Source organism: Melitaea cinxia, chromosome 26 (genome assembly GCF_905220565.1).
Source record: "Melitaea cinxia chromosome 26, ilMelCinx1.1, whole genome shotgun sequence".
NCBI lineage: Eukaryota > Metazoa > Arthropoda > Insecta > Lepidoptera > Nymphalidae > Melitaea > Melitaea cinxia.
In genome coordinates this window covers 9,028,113-9,051,939 of record NC_059419.1, presented here as the reverse complement: position 1 = coordinate 9,051,939, position 23,827 = coordinate 9,028,113, and the positions used below count along the sequence as shown (strand labels likewise).

Genomic DNA, 23,827 nt, shown 5'->3' with positions numbered 1-23,827 from the left:
GTAAAAAGAACATTTTCATAAGGTCATCATAATTTAAAGATAAACAAAAAAGATAATAATACCAAAATAAAAAACGTAAAAAACTTACAGTACAGAATACAAGTTAAAAATAAAGTGGTACGCCACATTTTAATGGAATTCAAACGTCGACTGGCCATTGATTCGAGACTTATCGATAGATATCTCTGATAAAATGATTAAACCATTTGTCCTGCATCTTTATGAGACAAAGACTCGTGAAGCATATCTTAGTCACTATCAGAAATAAATATTGCGATGGGATATAAATACTAATTTGTATAACTTATTTTTATATCTTCTTTTAATATAATGTAATATAAAGATTTATTTTTTATGTTAAGGTTTTAGTATAACCCAGCCATACAGTAACTTGAATAAAGGCGTGAACTACCAGTCAAAAAAAAGAATAAGCAGATTTTTACTTTCTAACCGTTACTACCATATCGTGTCCCTTGCCCTGGGTTTATCCACGAATTAATATTTCCTAAATGCCGGCTCAGGAAAAAAAGTAGTTCCTTTATAGGAATGTCTAACTTATTTTACTTAATCCACCACGCAGCTCCAATGCGGGTTGGCGGATATATTCCCTACTATGAGTAACGATCGCTATCAGGTGTACATGATAACAACCGGGACCGACGGCTTAACGTGCTCTCCGAGGCACGGTGGGGAGACCCGCAAGGACTGCACAAACATCCAGACCACGGCAAACACCTGTATGGTCAATACAAATGTTCGTCATGTGCGGGGATCGAACCCGCAACCGCTAGCGCAACAGGTACAATCCAGGCTGTAACCGTTGCGCCAACGCGGCGCAACGGTTCTCAAATCTCTCTTTCACTTAGGCAATCTCTGCCTTTACTGAAATTTAAAAAAGTTATTAAGCGAACTTTATGTAGTAAAGCCTATTATAACATCAATGAATATCTTAATGATGAAAAGGCATGGGATTGAATAAAGCTCGACCAGGCTATGTCTTTGATCTCAATCTTTAAATAGATATAGTTAAAATATTGTATTCAGGTGACATGTGGTGGTTTCGTCACACACGATTGGCTGTCTCGTGTTTGTCCTGATCATTTCATGGTCATACTGTTACTTTTTGTTCTGTACCGAGTTTTTTTTTTCTCTCGGCCTACACTAGGGACATTAGTTTATCTTATTTATTGTAATATTTAATAAAGCCGAGGACATAATAGGAAGGTAATGTCTACCGAGACATTAAAAATTTAAAGTAACTTCATATTTTGATTATTTTGACTAAGTTAAGGTTGCACATAGCACCCAATGTTAAGATATAAATTTTTATTTTATTGTTCGAGTTTTTTGCTGCATTAACTTTCCTTTATTATTGTCGAGTTTTTTTTTAATTTATTTGTATTATTATTTTTTGTAAAAGACATTATTTGGACTTTCGTTACGTGTGTATATCACCTTATGATGAAATAAATGTTTTCATTTCATTTCATTATCTAGAATAAATCGCTCTTCAACGAAAATATAGCTTTTATAAATCTTTATTTTTAAACGAATTCAAATTAAAAAGAATTTTCCAAATTCGACTGTATATTTTTTCAAAGATAATTAAAATAGTTTTCATTTCGTCTAAAAGTAACGTTCATTAATTTGAACGGTGCTCTAACAAAGAAAAATATATATAAATGTATATAATACTTATCTATAATATAGATAACCAACAGGGTTTTAAAAATAAAACAATTTTTGTGCCATACTTTTATATTTCAAAAACAAAACCATATCTGCCGCAGTAATAGACTTACAATAATAAAAAACTATTATTTCTAGTAGAGAACAAATCCAAAGATTCTCGAGTACAGATCTATTGTTACAAGCGAGACGTATTCTAGGAATGTATAGAACAATGCAAGAATTATAATATTCATAGAAAGTATAAAAGTTGAATATTAAAATGTTACAAGTAGAAAAAAATCTAAATTTGGTCACTCGTACTAAGCAAAATTACTAGTAAATATATGTAATAAAAAAAATTATTTATATATAGTCGAAAAAATATATCGTATACTTAATAATATTAAGATTCAGAGAAACTATTACATCTTATTAAAAAAAGAATTTTAAATGCATTTTTATTCATTCTTTTTTATATAAAACTTTTTGATATGAAAATCGATATTCGAATAATTTTAAAATGTAGGAATGTTATTTCGGTGCAAATGTAGTTACAATAGTGATACACTGTATAGTCTAACGAGGTATAATTGAAATTTATACAAAAAACAATTTATTATATTTTAAGTACAAATCACATGATAGCCTAGTATTTGGCATCTTGTTTCCTTATGTATAAAACTGATTTTCATCCTATTACATGACAAAAAAAAAACTGTTTTTTAATGATTATTTATAAAAGAAAATTTTGAGATATTTTCAAACATTGTAATCTGTGATGGTTCTCTAAGGAATCAACCTTTTCTATTGCTATTGTTACTTTTACATGGCACTATTTTATGATTTCAAAGTCATAATAACGTTTTAAACTTCTAAAACATAGCCCCATAATAATATTTAAGAACGATAGCCCTTGAATACACATCTGTACCCAGTTCTGAAGCTCTTACAACATACTGATCAACTTCCATATAAAGTTTACAGTACACTCGTCATTTAGAAAACAATTTGTCGAAATAAAAAATAATATATTAAAAACTTACTTAACTATTATAATATAATCTAAATAACACATCGGTACAACAAAATATATGAAACGCACGAATAATCGCGAAATGTTTCAGATCTTTATAAGATTTCTTTTTAAATAAAAATTTATATTTTACCTAACTACAGTAAATAGGTAACGGATTTTGAGCTAAGTCGTATTGCACTCCCGTAATTCACAATGGGGAGATTTTATGGAACAATATTGAAAATGAACCTCGGCGAACAAAGCTTCTCTATTCAAAATTACACTGTACTGTAATTTAGTTCGAGAATACATTTTGAAAATATCACAAACAAACAATACAAATTACAATGAAAAATAAATTGTTTAAAAATAAATAATCTATAGCCTATTCAACGAGAAGAGATACCGAACGTAAACAAAGCCCATCATTTTTTCGTAGCGACGACGTAACAAACAAAATATAGTCTATCTCTTTCTATCTTGTTTGTTTGCTGCACTTTGTTTTTGTATTATTTATTTTTATTTTATTCCGTGTCCTAAAGCGCTCGGAGTGATTTTTATATTTTGATAATTATTATTTAAGAAGTATCAAATCTTATATACATAATTACATTTAATTAAGTAATTATCAAAATATAAATATATTATGCATTTTAAAAATTTGTGTAAGTAAAAAAAAAGGTTACAAAACCCTGCATAGTTGAATGACCTCGCATTTTGTTTTTTTACGTCTGGTATCTCGGGTCGTTGAACGCACTATAGATAAAAAATTTATAGAACGAAGATATTTGATTGATTTGGATGTAAAATGTTTGAACCATACTTCGTCTAACCTGAGGTTAATATATCTTTTAAGTTCCGATGTTCTCCCCAGAGATAACAACCTTCACGAACACTAAAGGACAAGGTCCTACCAACTCAAGTCGCTAGTAATACAAAATTCAACAAGAAGAATATAATAAAAAACGTTCAACTATCTAGACATACAGACTATATTAATATATTCGCGATTATTTGTTTAAGGAAAGATCTTCCTAAAGATATGCAGTTTGTCTAAATATAACACGATAGTAAAAAGTCGATATTCATATAGACTACTAAAAATTTTATTTAAAATCTATTTATTTATAAAATAATAAAATTACATTTTTTTAAATGTAATTATTGCTTCAAATTGGCTGTATAAACGTACTACTTAGACTAAATCCCATTTTAATTTTTATAATTTTGTTCTCTTGAGGAGTCTGTTAATATTCGAACGTCGTTGCGATCAAAACGAATAAATAATTTTAGATTTTTATTAATTCTAGGTTCTAGTCTAGTTTATAACTATGTAATCTTCTATCAAATCCTTTATAAATCACTTTCTAGTAATTAGCGGGACAAATGATTTAGCGATTGTTGAATTCGTTCGTCAAGAACTTCAAATGTATGGAAATGAGAAATATTTGATATGACCCTCTGAGTTGTGCAACAATTTAGAGCAGAGATAAGATTATTGATGCACTTTTGGTTTTATAATATAAATCAATTGATTACAAAAATGAGTGTGAAGTATAATAAGGAAGAATAATTTTAGCAAATGATTCATACGAAATAAAGACCAGCTCTTAATTTTGAATCAGATTTAACGTTAAAAAATGTCAAGAATCGCTCTAAAACAAAAACAAATGACAGATTTGTATTTTTTTTTCATTGATTTGTCGACAATATAGCTATGCCGAAAAATAGTAATTTTTACAATTTTTTATGTTTAAGTACAAATTTCGCTACTATTAATTTACGTCGGCACAACGTCTACCCTCCAACTTTAAGATGTCAAATCCGTCAACGTTGGCATGCAGTGCGTGTCATGACATTATTTTTGAAATTTCCATGCATATTGATTAATAAATTCATCAATTGCTAAAACATTTTACCTATAACCTATGCAAATCGACATAGCTAATATACGAGTATCTACTGATAATGTATATTCGAATTTAATACAGACCAACCATTCTACTATGCATAATATACGTATTTACGAACGTTTTGTTCGTACGTTTGACCGCAAATCGACATCTGCGTCATTGACTTTTCTTGTCTATCCATAAATGTTTGTTTTGTGCGAAATTGATTGAGGTCGAATGAGATATGATTCACCGGTATTGATATGTTGTATTATATTGAATCTTACTATTATATAAAGTATTTTATGCTTATCACATTTTTGGGTCTGAAATAATATTATGATGTTGGTTATGTTAAATTTCGAAACTAATAAGTATCAATATCCGGTGCGTCTTTGTGAACGGACATCGTTCACGGAGGGAGGTTCATTTGCAAATTCTGGAGATACGCCGAGGTGGAGTTCAACAGGCCGATGCGTTGTTTTTGTTTACGTTGTTCCGTCATCTGGAAATGAGGACATTATTAAGTATAAGTAACTTATATGTTTCTGTATCTAATATATGTCTCGTGTCAAAGTAATTGATAAAAAAGTTCTCAGAAATGGCTTGACCGATTTTTATGATTTCCTTGTGTATATTTGCTTGTATTATATTTCCCAGGATGCGCAGGTCGGTGAGCGCCCTGACGGCGCCCTGGGCTGTGCGGGTCAGGTGTGGTGGTGTGTGTGTACCTGGTCGCGCAGGTCGGTGAGCAGGTCGGTGAGCGCCCTGACGGCGCCCTGGGCTGTGCGGGTCAGGTGTGGTGGTGTGTGTGTACCTGGTCGCGCAGGTCGGTGAGCAGGTCGGTGAGCGCCCTGACGGCGCCCTGGGCTGTGCGGGTCAGGTGTGGTGGTGTGTGTGTACCTGGTCGCGCAGGTCGGTGAGCAGGTCGGTGAGCGCCCTGACGGCGCCCTGGGCTGTGCGGGTCAGGTGTGGTGGTGTGTGTGTACCTGGTCGCGCAGGTCGGTGAGCAGGTCGGTGAGCGCCCTGACGGCGCCCTGGGCTGTGCGGGTCAGGTGTGGTGGTGTGTGTGTACCTGGTCGCGCAGGTCGGTGAGCAGGTCGGTGAGCGCCCTGACGGCGCCCTGGGCTGTGCGGGTCAGGTGTGGTGGTGTGTGTGTACCTGGTCGCGCAGGTCGGTGAGCAGGTCGGTGAGCGCCCTGACGGCGCCCTGGGCTGTGCGGGTCAGGTGTGGTGGTGTGTGTGTACCTGGTCGCGCAGGTCGGTGAGCAGGTCGGTGAGCGCCCTGACGGCGCCCTGGGCTGTGCGGGTCAGGTGTGGTGGTGTGTGTGTACCTGGTCGCGCAGGTCGGTGAGCAGGTCGGTGAGCGCCCTGACGGCGCCCTGGGCTGTGCGGGTCAGGTGTGGTGGTGTGTGTGTACCTGGTCGCGCAGGTCGGTGAGCAGGTCGGTGAGCGCCCTGACGGCGCCCTGGGCTGTGCGGGTCAGGTGTGGTGGTGTGTGTGTACCTGGTCGCGCAGGTCGGTGAGCAGGTCGGTGAGCGCCCTGACGGCGCCCTGGGCTGTGCGGGTCAGGTGTGGTGGTGTGTGTGTACCTGGTCGCGCAGGTCGGTGAGCAGGTCGGTGAGCGCCCTGACGGCGCCCTGGGCTGTGCGGGTCAGGTGTGGTGGTGTGTGTGTACCTGGTCGCGCAGGTCGGTGAGCAGGTCGGTGAGCGCCCTGACGGCGCCCTGGGCTGTGCGGGTCAGGTGTGGTGGTGTGTGTGTACCTGGTCGCGCAGGTCGGTGAGCAGGTCGGTGAGCGCCCTGACGGCGCCCTGGGCTGTGCGGGTCAGGTGTGGTGGTGTGTGTGTACCTGGTCGCGCAGGTCGGTGAGCAGGTCGGTGAGCGCCCTGACGGCGCCCTGGGCTGTGCGGGTCAGGTGTGGTGGTGTGTGTGTACCTGGTCGCGCAGGTCGGTGAGCAGGTCGGTGAGCGCCCTGACGGCGCCCTGGGCTGTGCGGGTCAGGTGTGGTGGTGTGTGTGTACCTGGTCGCGCAGGTCGGTGAGCAGGTCGGTGAGCGCCCTGACGGCGCCCTGGGCTGTGCGGGTCAGGTGTGGTGGTGTGTGTGTACCTGGTCGCGCAGGTCGGTGAGCAGGTCGGTGAGCGCCCTGACGGCGCCCTGGGCTGTGCGGGTCAGGTGTGGTGGTGTGTGTGTACCTGGTCGCGCAGGTCGGTGAGCAGGTCGGTGAGCGCCCTGACGGCGCCCTGGGCTGTGCGGGTCAGGTGTGGTGGTGTGTGTGTACCTGGTCGCGCAGGTCGGTGAGCAGGTCGGTGAGCGCCCTGACGGCGCCCTGGGCTGTGCGGGTCAGGTGTGGTGGTGTGTGTGTACCTGGTCGCGCAGGTCGGTGAGCAGGTCGGTGAGCGCCCTGACGGCGCCCTGGGCTGTGCGGGTCAGGTGTGGTGGTGTGTGTGTACCTGGTCGCGCAGGTCGGTGAGCAGGTCGGTGAGCGCCCTGACGGCGCCCTGGGCTCGCTCCAGCTGCGCCTGCAGGTTGCGTAGCTCCAGCTCCCCGCCCTCGCCCTCCCCGCCGCCCACGAGCGACAGGGCGCGTAACCGAGGGAACCAGTCGAGATTGTTACTCTGAAAAAAAAAACGAGTGGAATTTTTTCTATTAAATGTTGTAATATATACGTCGTATATCATGTTACATATGTTTAATACATATAACTTCACACAAAGTCATAATATTAAGGAGTCGTCCATTAATTGTTTTTTTGTTTTACTTTATAACCCATCCTCTGTGATGTGGTGAAGTTTTAGACAACCTTCAAATATATATTGAAATTTCCAGAATACTTACTATCATTAAGTATATAAGCTAAGATATGTGATATCTAATTTCTAGACACTCACAAAGGTTCCTGGGTGTTTTTTTTTTTTTGGTTTTGAAATGGCGCGTTCAACAAATAATAGATTCAACTGATATATATAAACAGCTTTTTACTTCTTGTGATACTTCGTGATTTTCTCTACGACCCCTTTTTGATCCTCATATTTTTTTATACAATTAGTTCGGTAAACAAGCGTACGCCTCACCTGATGTTAAGTGATTACCGTAGCTTATAGACACCTGCAATACTAAAAGCATCGCAAACGCGTTGCATACCCTAACCCTAATCCCGCAGGAGCTCTGGTCACCTTACTCAACACAGGTACATAACACTGCTTGATAGTAGTATTTTTTACTTGTGATTTTTTTGTATGTCTTGTGATGTTAGTCGGGGTGCTCCGGATTTTGAGCGGAATATTTCCTGCTGTGCCATATCTCAGTTAAAGTTTTGAAATCTTTTTGTCATTTTTTTTGTTTGAAATAATATTCAGGATGGTTCTGATATTTATTATTTATTTACTAATATGAAAATATAAGGTAATTCATAAATAAGGTCTATTTGGTCTGGTATTCATATATAAGGTCGAAGTACTTTCTCAGTCGGGCTGCTCCAGATTTTGAGCAGTTTATTTCCTGCTGTGCTCTACCACAGTTAAGTTCAACAAGTACGACACGTAATTAATGGACGTCTGCTAAGGCCTTTTTCGACCTTAAAATCACAGAACGAAAAGAGCCGTCGGTAAAAGCTAGTTTAGAATAAATCAGTGATGATGGTCAAATACCTTGATCATGGAGTGCACGTAGCTCTCTGGGCCGGTGAACTCGGTGGGGTCCTTGACCCGCACCAGCACCATGAAGTAAAGGTAGTGCCACATGTTGTGTTCGCTCTTGATATGCTCCTCGAATGAGACCGTCTTGTTGTCGAAAGCTGACCGGTTCAACCCTGGCCGGAGGAACAGTACATGTACCATAGTCTAAACTTCAGTCACGATTCAGTCCGTAATATCCCACTGATGGGCATAGGTTTTTTTCTCCATGTAGGAAAAGGATCGCAGCTTAATACACCACGCTACTCTACAGCGGGTTAGTGGATATATTTTCTACTATAAATAGCGATCGCTAATCGCTATCACGTGTATATGATAAAAAGCTTAACGTGCTCTCCGAGATATGGTGGGGAGACTAAACTTTTTTTTAAAGTTTATATTAATACTAGCTGACTCGGCAAACGTTGTCTTGCCGCTAAACGCTATTTGAAAATAGGGGGTGAAAATTTAGGGTTGAATGTATTGTTCAACGCCAAATCATAATAAAATAAAAAATAAATATTTTATCTAAAAATTAAAAAAAAAAAAATAGGGTGGACTACCCTTGACATTGAGGGGGATGAAAAATAGATGTTCGATTCTCAGACCTATCCAATATGCACACAAAATTTCATGAGAATCGGTCAAGCCGTTTCGGAGGAGTTTAACTACAAACACCGCAACACGAGATTTTTATATATTAGATTACAAGGCTAATGAAGTGTTTGATCCAATTCCAAATCTATATAAGATACGTTTGGTATCCAAGGTCCATATAAAATAGAGGTGTTCAATATGGTTTGAGAAGTCTATCAGATGATTTATTTAGAAAACGCTAAAAACCTATCTTTTATTTCTACTATTGATTTTATTTGTCTGATGCATAGATTTTGATAGTATACAAAAATATATACGAATTTATATAGTTGACTGTTTCTTCTCTACATTGATTGTGAATAACAATCAAATCAAATAACATTTGCAGTTAGAGAACGCAGGTAAGTATAATATGAAAATGCATCGATTAAAAAAAGTCTAAATAACATATGCGACTATTTTTGAAAATCATTTGATAGTGAGAATTACTCACCGCATATAAAACACGTGTTCTTCAATATAAGTTCTTTTTGCTGCTTCTCGCTACGAAGATCGGCGAAGGTGTCGATGATCACACCGAATATTAGATTCAGGACTATGATGATCACCACGAAGAAGAACAATAGATCGTAAACCACTCGTGCAACAAACAGAGGCTCCTGGTCACACAAACAGAAAAAAAAATCATATTTTATTTAATAGTTGAAAAATTAAGATAAGACTGCTCATATACATTTTCTTGATGGGAATAAGACTCACATTTTAGTTATTGGGACGGAAATACAGAATTGTAGTTTTAAAATTTTATTACTTATTGATAGTATTAATCAATAAGTTTTAATTCTAATTTTTAATACTTTAAAATTAATTTTGTCTTTATTCTACGTAAAAAATTAACCATTTATCAAAAAAAAAGTGGTGTATCGACTCCGACGCACAACTGGAGTTTACTCCTTCAGATCGTCTGTCTAAATGGCCATAATAAGGCCTATAATGATAAATAAACGAATCAAATAACGCCATCTATCGGGACCCTATTGGGTTTCAATAGATGGCGTTAACAAAAACGTAACGAGGTCATTCGTTCAGTAGCTATTACTCCTCATATTTTTTTCATACCGGGGGTCTTATATGAAAATCGATTCTCCGAGTTCGATTCTTCTCGAGTACTCCAAAAATAAAGAATTGTATCTATCTCTCGACTACTACCCATAACACAAGCATTAAGATGCTCTCATCTTATCAACAGGCGACTTGTGTTGTGCGTGTGTGTATGTATTAATACACCAAAGCCACGAGGCACTCACGAAACTAGCTGGGGCCCGCAGGATATCCCCGATGCCGCCCCCGTTCCGCAGGCCCTGGTTGAGCGTGGTGACGATGCACATGATGAGCGAGTCGCAGCTGCGCTCCCGGAGCTCCCCCCCCACCGACACGAGGCGCGAGGGGCGGCCGTACTTGTGTGTACAGGCGCTGTCCGTGCTGTCGGCGGGGCAGTGGTCGAACTGCTCGAAGCGTGGGTCGTCGTCGTCTGTGGATATTGGATATTTGAATATTTATTTCTATTTTTGCATACCGATGCATAATTAACAAAATATAGAATTACGTCTGAAACTGACATAGTTGCATCAATTGCAAAAGGCGGCCTTATCGTTAGGGCAGCGATTTCATCTAGGCAACTTTTTGGCAGAAGACTTATATAGAAAGAATATGTGAATCTATAGTGGTTTTAGGTGTAGTGGAGAGAATCGAAAATCCCGTAAGCCTTCAAGTATGTGAAACCTAAAAAGCATTACCACGTGTATACTTATCATGACGGATATTGAGAGTTTTACCTTCAATTTTATTTCAACATTTCCTTCATGTATATTCACCATGTTTGTAATGAACAAAACTATTTTATATTGCTTTCAAGCCCATTCCAAGCGGAGCCATCAATGTCCGTTCTGATACCTATAGAATATATCTTGACACTTATAATCTTTCGAGTTTAAAATGAATGATACCTACATTGAGATACGGATTACAAGCAGAAATTTTGTAGCAGTATGAATGAGGAAATAACTCAAAATTAGAAGATAACAGCCAAATGATAGTACCCTTAAATAGCGTACGTCACCTGTGGTGAGTAAATTAATATCAGAGGTCCTGGGGACAGTCAGGGGTGGAGTCGACCACACGCTTGCAGGTGTCCATAAGCTGCAGTCCGCTTACTTAGTGTGAACATAAGCTTATCACCCTAGTGGTACATAAAAATAAATTAAAAACATCAGACAGAAACAACTTACCGTCCAGCTTATCCACAGTGACGAGGAAGTGGTCTCGGAAGAACATGTAACCGACTATAGAGAACATGTAGACCAGAACCAGCGCCAGTACGGCCGTCAATAAGATGGACCGTCCGTTGCGAGTTACCGATCGCATCACGTTCAGCAGTGTCTCTTCGCGATAGACTACGTCGAGGAGCTGGAAATTTGTTAACTGCATCAAGTGTTTACATTATGCAACGTTACCAATTTTTTTTTGTTTATCAAAGGTCATCTCTTTCCCATATTATAAGTTTCAAAGAACTAATTAAATAGATAAGTGCTTTATTAGCCAAATGTTTAAATGGAATGGTGCCAAGAGCGTTGGCGGCATTTGTTAAATGAATTTGCATTACGGATTCTTTGAATAACAAACGCACCAGTATTTCTGTCATTAGTTGGGGCTATAAGACGCGAAATCAACGGTGAGTGAATCAAAAGAAAATTAAAATTATATATAAACAACAAATATTCTGTTAGGTCAGCTAGCAGGTAGTAAGTAAATAAAAATAATGAGTAAGACTGACCAGCACTGAAAAAAAGAAGGGGTGGCAACATATTCCCAGGAAGCAGAAAATGAGGTAGACACCGTGGTACAGCAGCTCGGGGTCTGTGATCACGTTCCGCGTCGACTTGGATAACGTGCCCTGGTTACCCATTATGCTCACCAAATGTATCCCCTTTACAACAATCTGTTGGAACATACGTTAGACATCAGACATAGTACACAGTATTAATACATGAGATGTATATTAGGAAGTAAATTAAAAAAATAATTAAGTCCATTAAGTTCTATAATTGGCGTAACCTGAGATAGCATTTGAAAGACAATTCGATATAATAGGCAAATTTTAATTGGTAAGAACTTGAAATAATTTTTAGTAATTTACATTATATTAGATATGGTTTGAAAGGAATTAAATTGGTTACACTCAATCGAGGCATTTGAAAAACTATGAAATAAAAAATTCAATATCGAGTTGAGCATTCTTGACGCCTTCGACTATTTAAAGCTATATTGCAGTACTATAGTTATCGACACAAAGGAGTAAATCCTACTGGGGTCGTTGAGTGTAGGGTGTTTGAGTGTGGGGCGTTTGAGTGTGGGGCGTTTGAGTGTGGGGCGTTTGAGTGTGGGGCGTTTGAGTGTGGGGCGTTTGAGTGTGGGGCGTTTGAGTGTGGGGCGTTTGAGTGTGGGGCGTTTGAGTGTGAGGCGTTCATTTGTTATTGTTATTTATTTTTAGAGAGTGTACTGACGGTGAGCATGCCCAGCATCCACATGGTGGGCTCGGGCCCGGCGGAGTAGATGAGGCGCACGATGGCGCTGGCCAGCAGCGCGCGCGCGCCCGAGCCGCGCGGCAGCCACGCCACCAGCGCGCCCGCCGCGCCCGACGCGCACCACACCACCAGCGACAGGTGCGGGCCCAGCTCTGCGCACAGCGTCATCACTCGATAGTGGGCGGGACTGCATCGAGATATCACGTCTATTTGTTTTTCGTTAAACGCGTGATTTGAAAAAAAAACAAACCACAAACACTATGCTACCTTGATGCCTGTCTAGAAGTTTGTATCTCAATGCTTAATTTTCCTAAATTTAATCAGGTTATATCTGTATTTAAAGTTATTATTCGGAAAATTTCAATTTACGTTGCACAAAAAATACACGTGATTTTTGGGAATGGGGGGAGGGGAATGAGTAGTCCAAGACCTCGCCACTTATCACCAAGAGAGTAGAGGGTGGAGGTTCAAAAAGTTGCTAAAAAGCATCACGTAATTAATGGACGACTCCTAACGAATAGGACTTTTTTATGTGACTAGGTCGGCAATCAAGCGTACGGCCCACCTGATAGGCGGTTACCGTAGCCTATAGACGCCTGCAGTACTATAAAGATCATGATTGTTATCTCTGGCTACCTCCTCACCACAGGAAAACATAACTAATTGAGAGTAAATAAAATTTATTTAGCTGTGATCTTCAGTAAAGGTACTTCTCCAAACAGACTGCTCCAGGTTTTGAGCAGGATATGTCCTGTTGTGCCCTATCTCAATCAAATCACTGCCGTGAGCAAATTAATGATATAGCTATTGACACGAAAACATTTTTTTGATGTATATCTATTTGGACACTTACTGGGAGTTTCATCTTGAAATGGATAATAGAAAGCAACGATGACGTTGATTAAAACTGCAAAGTTGAACAATATGTTGCTCCATAGAGACATGTAGGACGAAACCCAGAACAGGAACGGTTGTCCTGAAAATTGTTAAATATTATTTGGAGCAGTTCCACTTTGGCGTCAGTCTCTAACTTTAAGTATTTTAATCTAAAACATGTAATTGCTAAAGTTTTTATGACGTCTCTTACCTCGAAGCTTTTTTTGCCATTTCATTTCGTGGAAAAGGTTGTCCAGTCGAGAAAAGAAGTCCGCCACCTTGCTACCCTGGTCGTCACGCTCAGCGCTTTGCAATACTCTGTGTTTGCTGTCCACCGGCAGATACTCGCAGATCTCGGGGATCGGAAAAACGATCTGCTCCATACTGCGGTCCGTGCGCACTATCTGTTGCGAAAACAATAGAAACTTTAACTGAGGTAGGGCACAGCAGGAATTTCTTAGGGTAGTACCTCGACTTTACAGAAGATCACAGCAAAATAATACTGTTTTCAAGCAGTATTGTGTTCCTGTTGGTGAGTAAGGTGACCAGAGCTCCTAGGGGGATTGGGGATTGGGTCGGTAACGCGCTTGCGATGCTTCTGGTGTTGCAGGCGTCTATAGGCTTCGGTAATCGTTTACCATCAGGTGAGCCGTACGCTTGTTTGCCGACCTAGTGACATAAAAAAAAAGAAAGAAAGTTACAGTGCTAAATAATATTAATAGTATTTCCGACAAAGGGCATCGATTCTCAATGGTAGCTGTGGAGTTCCATTATTATTTACAGAGTTTAACGTATTTAACCGTCATTTTCAGCACAATGTGTTTAAATTTGATTTTCTAAATGGAGAATCTTTGTTTGAGTGATTGAGTGCAGTGAGTCAGTGCTGTACCTCGATCTGCGCGGTGTGCGTGCGGTAGTACTGCAGCGCGGGCGCGGCGCGGCCGGCGGGGCAGGCGCGCACCAGTACTTGAGTGAAGTGATTGAGTGCAGTGAGTCAGTGCTGTACCTCGATCTGCGCGGTGTGCGTGCGGTAGTACTGCAGCGCGGGCGCGGCGCGGCCGGCGGGGCAGGCGCGCACCAGTACTTGAGTGAAGTGATTGAGTGCAGTGAGTCAGTGCTGTACCTCGATCTGCGCGGTGTGCGTGCGGTAGTACTGCAGCGCGGGCGCGGCGCGGCCGGCGGGGCAGGCGCGCACCAGTACTTGAGTGAAGTGATTGAGTGCAGTGAGTCAGTGCTGTACCTCGATCTGCGCGGTGTGCGTGCGGTAGTACTGCAGCGCGGGCGCGGCGCGGCCGGCGGGGCAGGCGCGCACCAGTACTTGAGTGAAGTGATTGAGTGCAGTGAGTCAGTGCTGTACCTCGATCTGCGCGGTGTGCGTGCGGTAGTACTGCAGCGCGGGCGCGGCGCGGCCGGCGGGGCAGGCGCGCACCAGTACTTGAGTGAAGTGATTGAGTGCAGTGAGTCAGTGCTGTACCTCGATCTGCGCGGTGTGCGTGCGGTAGTACTGCAGCGCGGGCGCGGCGCGGCCGGCGGGGCAGGCGCGCACCAGTACTTGAGTGAAGTGATTGAGTGCAGTGAGTCAGTGCTGTACCTCGATCTGCGCGGTGTGCGTGCGGTAGTACTGCAGCGCGGGCGCGGCGCGGCCGGCGGGGCAGGCGCGCACCAGTACTTGAGTGAAGTGATTGAGTGCAGTGAGTCAGTGCTGTACCTCGATCTGCGCGGTGTGCGTGCGGTAGTACTGCAGCGCGGGCGCGGCGCGGCCGGCGGGGCAGGCGCGCACCAGTACTTGAGTGAAGTGATTGAGTGCAGTGAGTCAGTGCTGTACCTCGATCTGCGCGGTGTGCGTGCGGTAGTACTGCAGCGCGGGCGCGGCGCGGCCGGCGGGGCAGGCGCGCACCAGTACTTGAGTGAAGTGATTGAGTGCAGTGAGTCAGTGCTGTACCTCGATCTGCGCGGTGTGCGTGCGGTAGTACTGCAGCGCGGGTGCGGCGCGGCCGGCGGGGCAGGCGCGCACCAGTACTTGAGTGAAGTGATTGAGTGCAGTGAGTCAGTGCTGTACCTCGATCTGCGCGGTGTGCGTGCGGTAGTACTGCAGCGCGGGTGCGGCGCGGCCGGCGGGGCAGGCGCGCACCAGCGCCGCCAGCTCCTTGTTGTGCGCCGCCAGCTGGTGGCACAGGATGTAGATGTTGTGGCCCACCTGCGACACCACACTCGCCATTATTATCAATCTTCTAACCAACAATGTTTGTTTCTACGAAAAGGGTTCTTGATTTGATTAAGTTGACCAAAAATGAGGATTTTATCTTGCTGAGTACCATGAACTGACTTTTTTTATACTTCAAAGGTGGCAAATTAGCGCGATATAAATGAGCGTTCCACGAGGATCAATTTTGGTCCTTTTCTTGTTTCAGTGTACGTAATGATCGCGCTACCGAACCTACCCCTGACCCTTTCCAGGAGCATGCCTTCCTTACTCACCACAAGAACACAATATTACTTGAGAGCTATTATGTAGTTTTGGTCTTCTTTAAGGTTAAAACGCTTCCTCAGACGAGCCGCTCCAGTTTTGAGCAAGATATTTCCTACTGTACCCCTTCCTCAATAAAAGCTACCTCTCCTGAGCTATTCCTATTTATTAATTTAAATCCTTTCCATTTAGACAATACTAATCTGAAAAATCTATATGTTAGCGTAAAAGATCTTACTTCCTTAGGAGAAACGCCCTGTGCGGGTGCGTCGTCTTCAGTATCGGAGTCAGGATCCACAGAATTCTCTTGGTGAAAGGCAGAGCAAGCAACATCTACCTGTACCCGATTAAATACCTCTTAGAAAGTATCAAGTAAGAAAACATTTAATTTCATATCTGCTTAAAATTAAAGAACAACACTGTTGTTGTTATTAAGTTCAAATCTATAACAATATATATATATATTTAATGTATGTTCTGAGATAACTTCGTCGTTTATGAACCGATATTGCTAATTCTTTTTTTGTTGGAAAGGAGATATTCTAAGTGTGGTACCATGATAAGGAAACCAGGTTTGATGATGGGATCCCAGAGAAATCGAGGGAAACCCTCGAAAATCCGCATAACTTTTTACTGGGTATACCGTAGATTTTTAATTTAATCGAAAGCCGAACCTGTGGTCACATTTATTTCATCGAGATCTGATAACAACTTTTGGAGTAATCTTTGATAATGCATATTTACTTGACTATTTTTTCGTCTACCTGCGTTGTATTACTTGTCGATGTAATTGAAAATTTCTTTTTGTTTGCTAGCAAAAACAATTACTGATTTGATTTTGATTTTTAATTCCAAATTTATGTTCTCAATAAGTTTTTACTTATTTCAAGTTTTGGTCAAACAATTTTTTCCAATCGACGTGTTTTAATACAGGTTACAATTACGAAGACAACAAAGAGGCTTAGACTATGAAAATTCAGAACTTACCAGCTGTTTAGGATTCATGTTGTACAGGATCCTTTCGGCATTATTCTCGGAGTCGTTCCGGGATTCCATGATAGCGAGCAGCAGCTTTGAGGCGTTGTTCTTCAGTTCAAGGACGAGGTCCATACGCGTCTTTCCGAGAGGGTTTATGTCGTTCAAAATCAGCGCTGTTATAATATCAAGACCGTTGCTCTCGTGTGTCGCTATACAGTTTTGATTTTCGTGGCATGGACCTGTATAGACGAAGATATTGTTGAAGATAAAAATATTATGGAGAAATGTGATTTTGAAAGTTATTATCTAATACAGGCTTTGGTCAAATAGCAATGGCAGATAACTATCATGTCATGATCCCATCAAATATAGAAAATGTGCCAAATGACTTATTATCCTCATATAATATAATTGATACAAATTACAAGACTAGATGTATGTCGCAGTTTTTTCCGCGTTACATTTCATTAGTCATTAAAAATGTTGGCATATAGCTACTGTTCTTTTGTGAGCTATATTTTGTAGTTTGATGATCCGTAATATTATTCAATTTTAAAAGGATTATTAAAGCAAAACAAACATTTACAGAATTGTTATTTTAGTTATTAATATGTTGTACCTTGGCAGTACTCAGTGAGGGTCTCCAAGGTCTGGTTGATGAGTGCCACATTTCCTTCGTTTATGTAGAGGCCCAGCAAACCGAGACCACCAGTAGTTGAACCGCAGATGCAGTCCAGGAACATCAAAGTTTCGGATACCAGGTTATAGTTCGCCTTGTTGTTTTGATTACGTAGAAGATTCTAGACAAAGATTGTATATATAAATGAGATAATTTTGCGTGCTGATTTGTGCAGTAAGATTGAAAGATGAAATTAATAATACAAGTGAACAAATAATACAAGCTATTTCAATATAAGATTTATCCCAAGTTGTTTGTCTTACGTCAAAAAAATATTGAGTTTTAATATTAGAAAGTTTCATATTTATGGCAAACTGTTAATGGCAAAATATTTACAATTCTACAATTTTTTAGTCTGACCATAAAATTTGGTTTTATGTACAAGTGACTTAGGCATAAGGTTTCAAGAGATTAATACAATTTAAAGTGTCCTCAAATTTCACTTTTTAAATATAGGTAAAGTTGTTTGCCTTAAATGAACCCGTACGTCATGGACAAATATTAATTTAAAGAATATAACACATTTAAAAATAATTCGTGATCAAAACAGTTAAATGCGTTACAAAAGTCTTAGGAGGGGCAAATTAGTCAATTATTGACCATGGCTAGTGTAGTCCACCTGTATCACCAAGTCGAAGAATCGACAGAAAAGTTAGAGAATATACTAAAAACTAATATTACAACAGGAATGTGATTAGGCACATGAGAAAATTATATAATAATATATATACCTACAGTAAATATTGTTACTAAGTATTACCTGAAGGTCCGGATTGTGATTTTCGCAAAGCAGTTGCAAGAAACGTAAAATAGGTCGCATGACAGCTACTTTAGCGGGAAGTACATCCGAGTTGCCAGATTCTCGCTTCTTTTCAGCCATTATTTCTTCTAATACTGTTGTGCCTGAAATTTTTAAATAATAAAGTACAATTTGATTTTTTATTATTAGGTGACACACCAAGCAAGGACTCTTAGTTGTCGTGCCGTTTTCGAATATTTAAATAACTCGTAATCTTTCAGTGTGTTTAGAACGTTTACCAATATTGTGTATATTTAAATATCGTTGTATGTAAAATTAGTCCAATGCTCGACAGATGGCGTGCGGATCAAAATAGATCGCGCTAAAACTTTATTTACGCGGTATAGTATGTAAGATTAGTAATTTAAATAAACGAGCGATCGAGCTATCGGACGTCGGTGTCGGTGGTCGATACGTAGATCAGAATACTGTCGTGGTTTTATTTATTCAACCCTTCAAGTAGTTCACAACTAGTTTAAAGTCGACCCCCAGCCGCCGTAGCACGCCAGGTACTATACACAGTGAATTATCTTGTAAAAATATTTATTTATAGATGACAATCGGATTTCAAATATTAAATTGAAAAAAGGGACAAAAGAAAACACATTGAAAATTGACAACAAATATAAAATTTAGAAAGTTTGATTTTGGGTGCAGGCAAGATATAATGAAGTGATATGATGATGCAATAATAAATATATTCAGTGTATGATTCACTAGATACTAAATAAGTACCATGCGACATGGTGTGTATGTCGGAGTAGGCGTGTACGGCGGACCCGCAGGCGCTCGTCACCTCTTCGTCCATGTCCTCGCCTACCACCATGGGCCCCACTGCCGGCTTGGCTAGAACACAACCGTTGTGGACAAGTTTCATCATGGGAGATCAAGAAGCCTTGAGCGAGAAGTTTACGACTGTGAAACTATGGAGATTTGGAATAGATGGACCAATTTAGTTATAAGAAAAATACAGAGAAATAGTTAAAAAGTTAGATTGATGGGTAAATCGATTACATTATGGGTGATAAAGAACACAACTCTTCGAGAATGAAGTTTCATTTACAACTGCGAAACTATGAAAGAGATATGGAAAAGGCCGACCATCTTGGTTATAAATAAGAGAAAGAAATTGATTAAGAAATAATAGTTAAGATTTTTGGATGCAAAAATTTTGATTGAAATAGATAAAATTATATATTTATATGGAAATCGATTTTGGATTTTATGAGAAGATCATTTCACTGATAAAATATAAAGTTCGACAGAATTTCGTCAGTTTTATTTATTTATTTATTTCTACTGTTTTGAACACCACAACTACATAATACTTAGATTTTAAGATAGTTACAGAATGTGTAGTACAATAGGCCAATGTTTCCAAACAAACGAAAGTTAACAAGGCGATAATATAAATAAATTAGTTAGTTAGAGTTAGTTATAGTTTTAGACAAATAACAGATTCTCACCATCGGTATTGTTAGGTTTCTGTTTGTCTGTGGAAGTGGACCGCTTGTCGGTTGTCGTAGTGGTAGTACTGCTCACCGCTAGCGAGCGTATTTCTTGCTGGGCCTCACGCATTTTGTCATAGAATACCTGATGCACAGTTACAGCGTTATTTTTAAATTTATATATATATATATATATATATATATATATATATACATAAACGTATAAATTTTTCTTGAATATTTAATAAAAATAAGAAACTTTCTACTTTCCGAAATGTTTTTAACACCAACTTAGTTCCAGGTGACTAAGTAGAATTACAAAAAACTTTGAAATTAATTGTCATGGTAACAGAACCAGACCTTAACATAAAACACGTTACAAACTCAAGACAAATTGCTACGTCATTTTTTCAAGTCATTTTAGGTATGTACCTAAATTGATCCAGTAGAGGTTACATCAAGTTATATATTACTCGTAATAGTGATTATTTATTTAAAACTGAAAATAACACTTTACCTTTAAAAACGCTTGTGATATTTCACCGTTCTGTAGTTTGGTGAAGATGCTTTGTTGTATAATTGGATTGCCTCCTTCGAGAAGTGCAATACCTACCAAAAACATATATTTATGTGGGTCAAAAAAATTTAGACTGCTAAAGATTTTCTCATACAGGGGGCATTAATTCAATTAATTAAATAAATTTTAGCCATTTTTTTTCAGGTTATTAATAGTTTGAGATTGTTATCTGAAATATAGCGGTATTGAACAACAATTTTGATCTTGTAGATATTTTTTTCTTTTATCATCAATGTCCACCTGTCTATCAAATATTTTGATTCGCGGTTTGTAAATCCAAAAGCAGTAGTCCTTAGGCTAAAAGGCGAAACTTTATTAGCAAGACTAGAATCTTAATTATCACTATTTACAAATAAAAAAAGCAACCTAACGAAGACTGAAAGTTGAGTGGAGAAATTATCATTACTAGATTGGAAAGCAAGTTCCACTTACCAAGTTGGATAGCCTCTAGGAAGATAGCAGGTCTATTGGTGCTCTTAATAACCAGCTCCACCACAAGGTCGGACGCGCCTTCGCGGTCCAAATGAGCTTGAACCTGCGCCAGCGTCTGCCCAGTGCGCAGTAACACCTTCGCTGCATCACCACATACCCTTACTATTTGCTCTACTGGCTTTCATTGCGTCACTAATGTACACATGTGTGGCCGTGGCTTTACAACGATTATACTTACATAGGATAATATATTTAATTGCGTGCAGGAAATCAGTTTTTTTAATACAAATAGGTCCACAAACAAGCGTACAGCTCACCTGAGATTTAAACTCGCATAAAAATAGTAAAACATGGATATATTACATTCATACAAATTACATTCATACAAATTATATTCATTACAAATACAACAATAACTTCTCCTTGGCATATGACCAAAAAGAAAGATAAAATTAGGCTTGCGAATACAGCTTATTTAAAAAATATATAGGTATGTCTCCTCGGTTGCTGGTAAAGCTATCTGACAGATAACGATGTCCAGTATTTTATATTTTTTCAACATCATCCCCGTGAATTCAAAAGCTATGGTTTGTTAGTTGAGTTGGAACAGGTCTTGGCGGTTCTTACCAACTGCTGAAAAGCCCTATCCGTAACTTATGTGCGAGATAAACTTTATCAGCAAATAACTGATCGACTAATACGAAACAAGCCCATTATTGTTCATTTAAAGAGTATGAGATGATTATGGATTCGGTATAAAGGTTCACAGTAACAACTATTACAGATGAAATTTAATTGTTTATATAGATATTAAAAAAAAACGTATATTTGTTTTTCTTACATTCGCTATCAGTTATATACATATATGTCAATTGAGTTTTATAAGAAAATTATAATACAAAAATAATAGAAATCAAATACTAAGGCCAGAAAATCTAACAATATACAGTGGACTTTGAAAACGAAATGTTTACATGCTGAGTGTGAGTTAGTACACAATGTATAAAACATATAACTTGTAATGTACATTGCCAGTACTGAAATAAATGCATTATAATGACCACATACTCATGTATTAAAGACTTGCCATCTCTTCTAACAGTTATTAGAAACGGTCATACTTAGAACTTTTCATTGCTTGATTGTACGTGACTCTATATACAATGCAATGTATACCCGTAAGCTTTCCATGTTTAATATAACATATATAATGCTAACAATAGTTTACAATTTTTATTATTTTGCGTAATAGTTCTGCTTTAGTGTTTAATTTTATGTCTGTACACACAGCGTTTACTCACACTATTACGTAATTTACAATAATCGAACGATAGCAATTACTTAATTGCAGTTGTCAAATCGCAAGTCCAAAGGGATAGCAAATCTGAACTAAAATATTGTACACATACCGCTTAATAGCTAGAGTCAGGTTCAAAAAGTATATTGGACATTTACCAAACGATCGTTAATCGATAGCTTTTGACAATTAGCGAGCGATCAGCAATTAATATCGCAAGATTGTAATTAACATAAAGCGATTGAGTCTCTCTACTTCACTATTGCAAATATATAGTTGAACTAATGAATTAACTGATTTTATTGATTTAATGGACATGGATAGACGGTATACACTGATATATTGATTAAGTGCAACATACAAAGCTTTTGTGATAAATGTTATGGACCCACCTCTCTTCGGCTGTTGTGCTACAGTGTCTGCCGCGCATGCGCATCGTGGAAACAAATGAAACATTGCTACAAGTATCTAATTGTTGTAACAAGGCTGATTATTATACACCGTATCACTTTTTTTTTTTCTAGATTTTCATCATTATCGAATCATCGATAACAAAAATATATATATATTATATTATTAATTTATAGACGGGCAGCTGATAGCCTGATGTGAAAAAAAAGTGAAAGTGACAGCTTCTATGATTTTAACGAGCTATCGAGTCGATTTTTGAAAGCATTAACTGAAGTGGCCAAAACAATTTCTTCTGGTAACTTGTTCCAATTTAAAACTCTCTAATGCTTAGGAAGTTATGTAAAAATAATAATAAATATCTACAAAACACACACGGTCGTCTGTTCCTAAAGTAAGCAACTTAATGCTTGTTATAAGTAACAGCCGACTAGTATAGCTACATATTAAAAAAATGTAGCTATAGCAGTTGGCCAACATACTTACAAATAATACATATATAAATAAATAAATATTTATAAAACACCCAGACTCGGGGTGGGAATCGAACCCACACCCTCGGAGCAGAAGGTAGAAGCTCGGAGCACTAAAAACTGCGCCAACGGGTTAGTCATATGTGCAGCTTGCTTACAGGTTGGTTTTCTGTTTAACTTCATTTGGCGCCCTCTATATGTTCTTTCATTGTTTTAGAGTTATTGATGCTTTGTATATCCGGTAAGTCATAGTGGTGGTTGAGAGTTTTGTGTCTCGATCAGCCGGCCTAGCATGCATACAACGAGATATCTCTTGACGAGACAGAGAGATAATGTCTACATCGAGTATTTTCTCGATTACCCTAACATGCGCACTACGAGAGACAAAATTCTCTTCCGAAGACTTCGCCTTGTCGAGTAGAGAAACATTATCAACCATAATCACAACTGAATATCATTCTTATTTCTTATGTCGTAAAGTTGAATTTACAAGGTTATTGACTAATCGTGCCAAACCGGGATGAGCCAACGTTTGTATAATTTCAAACGAGTGACACATGTTTTATTTAACAATGTTCTCGGCCTTTTGGCTAAGATAAAAAGTGTATATCTAATTTAAAAAATCTAATATGGAAAATAAAACGGCGTAAGTAAATGAATTTTTTAATTATATATGTAAAACAATATGCTCGTGTTGTGCTTTATATCTTGTCGCACATTAGATAATTGTAATTCTATCACGCATTGTTTTTATTTTTTTTTAATTTTTAAATTTTTTTGAATTTTTGAGTTTTTTTTTTTTGATTATTGATTTTACTTTTATTCTATTTAATTTTATTTTTACTTATTGACTTTTTTAATATAATTTCGTTTTGTTTTTTATTCTGAATGCTGTCTTGTCTTGTTGTACTAGCCCAATATGGACTTATACTTTGGTCTGAAATAAAGTATTATTATTATTA

At 39.0% G+C, this 23,827-nt stretch overlaps 1 protein-coding gene across 1 annotated transcript in view; it reads right to left on the bottom strand.

Moving 5' to 3' along the window:
* Positions 1 to 4,889: 4,889 nt before the first annotated feature.
* Positions 4,890 to 23,827, bottom strand: part of LOC123666556 (inositol 1,4,5-trisphosphate receptor) — a 102,087-nt gene continuing 83,149 nt past the window's right edge. The window contains exons 42-60 of the mRNA XM_045600667.1: positions 20,688 to 20,831; positions 20,196 to 20,287; positions 19,697 to 19,823; positions 18,966 to 19,076; positions 18,192 to 18,334; positions 17,372 to 17,552; positions 16,762 to 16,991; positions 16,013 to 16,111; positions 15,367 to 15,504; positions 13,519 to 13,711; positions 13,285 to 13,407; positions 12,411 to 12,583; positions 11,681 to 11,845; positions 11,136 to 11,313; positions 10,155 to 10,378; positions 9,341 to 9,506; positions 8,227 to 8,387; positions 7,030 to 7,194; positions 4,890 to 5,083 (exon numbers count right to left, since the gene is read on the bottom strand). Of these exons, the coding sequence (XP_045456623.1) occupies positions 4,991 to 5,083; positions 7,030 to 7,194; positions 8,227 to 8,387; positions 9,341 to 9,506; positions 10,155 to 10,378; positions 11,136 to 11,313; positions 11,681 to 11,845; positions 12,411 to 12,583; positions 13,285 to 13,407; positions 13,519 to 13,711; positions 15,367 to 15,504; positions 16,013 to 16,111; positions 16,762 to 16,991; positions 17,372 to 17,552; positions 18,192 to 18,334; positions 18,966 to 19,076; positions 19,697 to 19,823; positions 20,196 to 20,287; positions 20,688 to 20,831 (2,906 nt within the window). The 3' untranslated portion in view covers positions 4,890 to 4,990. The remainder of the gene's footprint in view (positions 5,084 to 7,029; positions 7,195 to 8,226; positions 8,388 to 9,340; positions 9,507 to 10,154; positions 10,379 to 11,135; positions 11,314 to 11,680; positions 11,846 to 12,410; positions 12,584 to 13,284; positions 13,408 to 13,518; positions 13,712 to 15,366; positions 15,505 to 16,012; positions 16,112 to 16,761; positions 16,992 to 17,371; positions 17,553 to 18,191; positions 18,335 to 18,965; positions 19,077 to 19,696; positions 19,824 to 20,195; positions 20,288 to 20,687; positions 20,832 to 23,827) is intronic.